This window comes from Cucurbita maxima, unplaced genomic scaffold (assembly GCF_002738345.1).
Source record: "Cucurbita maxima cultivar Rimu unplaced genomic scaffold, Cmax_1.0 Cma_Scf01636, whole genome shotgun sequence".
In the NCBI taxonomy this organism is placed as follows: Eukaryota; Viridiplantae; Streptophyta; class Magnoliopsida; order Cucurbitales; family Cucurbitaceae; genus Cucurbita; species Cucurbita maxima.
This window is the reverse complement of record NW_019273652.1, coordinates 1-4,149: the sequence shown is the minus strand read 5'-3', so window position 1 is coordinate 4,149 and position 4,149 is coordinate 1. Positions and strand designations below refer to the sequence as shown.

At 37.3% G+C, this 4,149-nt stretch overlaps 1 protein-coding gene across 1 annotated transcript; it reads left to right on the top strand.

Annotated features, from left to right (window-relative positions):
* The first annotated feature begins 6 nt into the window (after nt 1-6).
* LOC111475494 (putative ABC transporter C family member 15) lies at nt 7-3,705 on the top strand. The gene is made up of 10 exons (XM_023119890.1): nt 7-331; nt 493-657; nt 753-1,047; nt 1,300-1,514; nt 1,753-1,935; nt 2,003-2,125; nt 2,540-2,603; nt 2,762-3,001; nt 3,128-3,401; nt 3,578-3,705. The coding sequence occupies exons 1-9, from the start codon at nt 92-94 to the stop codon at nt 3,256-3,258; spliced, it is 1,656 nt and encodes a 551-aa protein (XP_022975658.1). The 5' UTR covers nt 7-91; the 3' UTR covers nt 3,259-3,401; nt 3,578-3,705.
* Nucleotides 3,706-4,149: the final 444 nt, after the last annotated feature.

Sequence of the window (4,149 nt, the reverse complement as noted above, 5' to 3'; positions counted from 1 at the left end):
TTTAACCACTGTCAAAAAAGGAGCATTGGTTCCAATCATAATCTTGGCACAATTATCATTCCAAGCTTTACAGGTAGCTAGTAACTACTGGATGGCATGGGCTATTCCTCCTACAAGCGATACACAACCAGTAATTCGGATGAATATCATACTACTTGTTTATTCATCACTTGCTGTTGGAAGTTCACTTTGCGTGCTATTGCGAGGTATTCTAATTGCCATAACAGGACTTCAAACAGCACAAACGCTCTTCAGAAATATGTTATATAGTGTATTCCGGGCACCAATGGCGTTCTTTGACTCGACTCCAACTGGAAGAATTATAAACCGGGTAACTTGAACTTACAATTTAGCTTATTATAATACTTGCAGTCTGTATTAGTTGACCTATGATTTACCACTAGCCTTTGTGTAATAAATTATTGCAAGTATGAGTTAGATGGTCAAGGAATAGTTCCCAGGATATTAACCTCACTTGTAATTACTTTGCAGGCTTCCAATGATCAAAGCGTTGTAGACTTGGAAATGGCTTTGAGGTTAGGAATGTGTGCAGTTTCAATAATTCAGATTATAGGGACCATTATAGTAATGTCTCAGGTAGCATGGGAAGTGTTTGTTGTTTTTGTTCCTACAATTGCAGCTTGCATTTGGTACCAAGTGAGTAACTTCACCCTTGTAGACTTTAGTCTTTTTTTTTTCCCGTTTTTGTTATGCCTTGGAGTACTTATGAAACCAATTTGTGATTATGGCAGCAATATTACACACCGACAGCCCGAGAACTTGCTCGGTTATCTGGGATACAACAAGCTCCAATTCTCCACCAGTTTGCAGAGTCCCTAGCAGGAGCAGCAACTATTCGCGCTTTCAATCAAGAAGACAGATTTTTCAAAACTAACCTTGCTCTTATTGATGACTTTTCAAGGCCGTGGTTCCATAATGTTTCAGTCATGGAGTGGCTTTGTTTCAGACTGAACATTCTATCAAATTTTGTTTTTGGATTTTCATTTGTTTTGCTGGTATCTCTCCCCGAAGGAGTTATTAATCCAAGTGAGTTTCGTTTTTGGATTTTCATTTGTTTTGCTGGTATCTCTCCCCGAAGGAGTTATTAATCCAAGTGAGTTTCTTTGATACAACTTGTTTGTATATATGCTTTACCACTAAAGAAATCATAAACTGAAATTTTTTAGGAAGCCAAATTAATTTCTATTTACAATGAATTGGAATTTTTTCAGGTATGGCAGGTCTGGCAGTTAGGAAGCCAAATTAATTTCTATTTACAATGAATTGGAATTTTTTCAGGTATGGCAGGTCTGGCAGTGACGTATGGGATAAACTTGAATTATATGCAAACTTCAGTTATCTGGAACATATGCAACGCAGAGAATAAAATCATATCAGTTGAAAGAATTCTTCAGTACTCAAAAATAAAGAGTGAAGCACCTCTTGTTATTGAGAATTGCAGACCACCAAGCAATTGGCCGCAAGAGGGGAGGATTTGCTTCAAAAATTTGCGGGTGAAACTCCATAAAATTTAGCATAAGAAAACTCTAGAGTACTTGAGCCATATATTCAGTACCATATATCCGAAGTTAACAGATTTGCATGTTAAACAATTTGATATGATCAGAAGTACTGGTCAGTACCATATATCCGAAGTTAACAGATTTGCATGTTAAACAATTTGATATGATCAGAAGTACTGGTTCTATTATGCATACAATTTTCTCTCTAATGAGCTTCAACCTTTTGTAGATTCGATATGCAGACCATCTCCCGGATGTCCTGAAAAGCATCAGTTGCACCTTCCCAGCAAGAAAGAAAGTGGGTGTTGTAGGAAGGACGGGCAGTGGGAAATCAACTCTCATACAGGCACTTTTTAGGATTGTTGAACCTAAAGAGGGAACCATTATAATAGACGACATTGACATTTGCAAGATAGGCCTCCATGACCTGAGATCAAGGCTAAGCATCCATTATAATAGACGACATTGACATTTGCAAGATAGGCCTCCATGACCTGAGATCAAGGCTAAGCATCATCCCTCAAGACCCTTCTATGTTTGAAGGAACAGTTAGAGGAAACCTCGACCCACTGGGTCAGTATACTGACCAGGAAATTTGGGAGGTAACGTTTCTTCTCTGCAACGTTTAAATACTATTTTGGTCTTTGTACTTTTGGATTTGGTTTATTTTGATTTCTATAATTTCAACTTTTGTTATTTTAGTCATCATACTTTCAAAACGTCTGTTTTGATCTAGAAATTTTAAAAAATAACCAATGTAGTTTCTATTTGCAAAATTTAGACATAGAATCAAAATGGTCACATGTTTTGAAAGAACAAATACTAAAAAGAACCTTTGCAAAATTTAGACATAGAATCAAAATGGTCACATGTTTTGAAAGAACAAATACTAAAAAGAACCAAAGTTGAAAAGACAGAGACCAAAATAGACACTTTAAAGGTACTGGGACCAAAATGAACCCAAGTTGAAAGGATAGGAGCCGGAATTATAGTTTACTGTGCTTTTTGTGTCTCAGGCCTTGGACAAATGTCTACTAGGTGATTTGGTGCGTGCAAAGGACGAGAAGTTGAATTCTTCAGGTTGAGTTGGACAAATGTCTACTAGGTGATTTGGTGCGTGCAAAGGACGAGAAGTTGAATTCTTCAGGTTGAGCTTGCTAATTTGAAACTGATTACACTTACTAGAAAGTGAGGTATACTTAGCCTTTCTAATACATCATAGTTTAAATTTTTGACAGTGGTTGAAAATGGAGAAAATTGGAGTGTGGGTCAACGACAACTATTTTGTCTGGGAAGGGCATTGCTCTCCAAGAGTCGTATTCTAGTGCTTGATGAAGCAACAGCCTCCGTTGATTCTGCCACTGATGGCATCATACAAAACATCATCGGCCAAGAGTTCAAAGATCGTACCGTGGTTACCATAGCTCATAGAATCCACACCATCATTGATAGCGATTTTGTCTTGGTTCTCAGTGATGGTGGGTTCTGAAGTTCTTTCCCCATTCATTCATATATGATCTTGCTTTCTATTCTTTGCATTGGTTACTTTACTGATAAGATTTTGATATATTAGAGACTAAACTAGTACTGTTTTTTATGAGCAGGAAGAATTGCAGAGTTCGACTCACCGAACATGCTTCTCAAAAGAGAGGACTCGTTTTTCTCTAAGCTAATTAAAGAGTACTCCACGAGGTCTCAAAACTTCAATAGTTTGGCTAATCAAAGTTATGAATAGAGCTTGTGAGCAGCTCTTGGATGATGGAGACATATAAGCAACATAAAATTGCAGTTTGCAATTGTGATCGTGGTAAGCATTTTCAAAAAGTTCGTTGAGTTGTAACCCCGAGTTGATTCTAGGAGAAAGATGGGGATTGGATTGTTTAGAGATCCTTGGTAGAGAGTTGTAACCCCGAGTTGATTCTAGGAGAAAGATGGGGATTGGATTGTTTAGAGATCCTTGGTAGAGACTAATCCATTATAGTCTTTTTAAGATTATAGTGAAATAGCAGAAGTTGCCTAGCTAGATCCTCACGAGTTCATTTGAACTCTAGAAGCAATTCTAGTGTTGTTTGGGTTACTCCTGCTTATTACAGGCCTCAAGTTCACAATACCATTAGACTCATTCACAGTTTTTCTTTTTTACTTTTTAGTTGTCGTTACCAACTCGAGCATAATTCAACTAAGAAGGCTCGATATTTAAATCTCAATCCTTGCTCGCATGTGGTTGAACTTAAAAGAAACTATTGAATGATCTCAAAGAATGACCATTTTCAGCATCTCTAGAATTTTTCTTCTTCTTTTATTATTGAATGAAAGTTCTAGGAAGTATCTTATTGTACTTTTGCCTCTCGTACACTTAATACCATCATGTTTGACCAGAGAGGATGGGTCCTTTGGATTCCTCATTGCTCTGACCATTTTTTTGTAGTGAGTTCTGCGAAGCTATCGGACCCGACCGAGATGATTTCTAACTTCTTGGGATATGTTTCTTTCATTGCTGAGTTGGTAGTTCGTGATATATTATAGTTGGGTTATTCTATTATGTTAGACTGCTCTGTAGAATCTCAGGATCATTTGTTGTTTGGATTGCCTCTGCAATCGAATAGTTTTGGATAGTGTTTTGTCT

What these genes read in the sequence shown, in the direction of transcription:
- LOC111475494 (XM_023119890.1), top strand. Translation starts at nt 92, where the DNA reads ATGGCATGGGCTATTCCTCCTACAAGCGATACACAACCAGTAATTCGG. An exon ending in CAGCTTGCATTTGGTACCAA is followed by an intron (nt 658 to 752) that starts GTGAGTAACTTC and finishes TGATTATGGCAG; the next exon opens with CAATATTACACACCGACAGC. An exon ending in ACGACATTGACATTTGCAAG is followed by an intron (nt 1,936 to 2,002) that starts ATAGGCCTCCAT and finishes GACATTTGCAAG; the next exon opens with ATAGGCCTCCATGACCTGAG.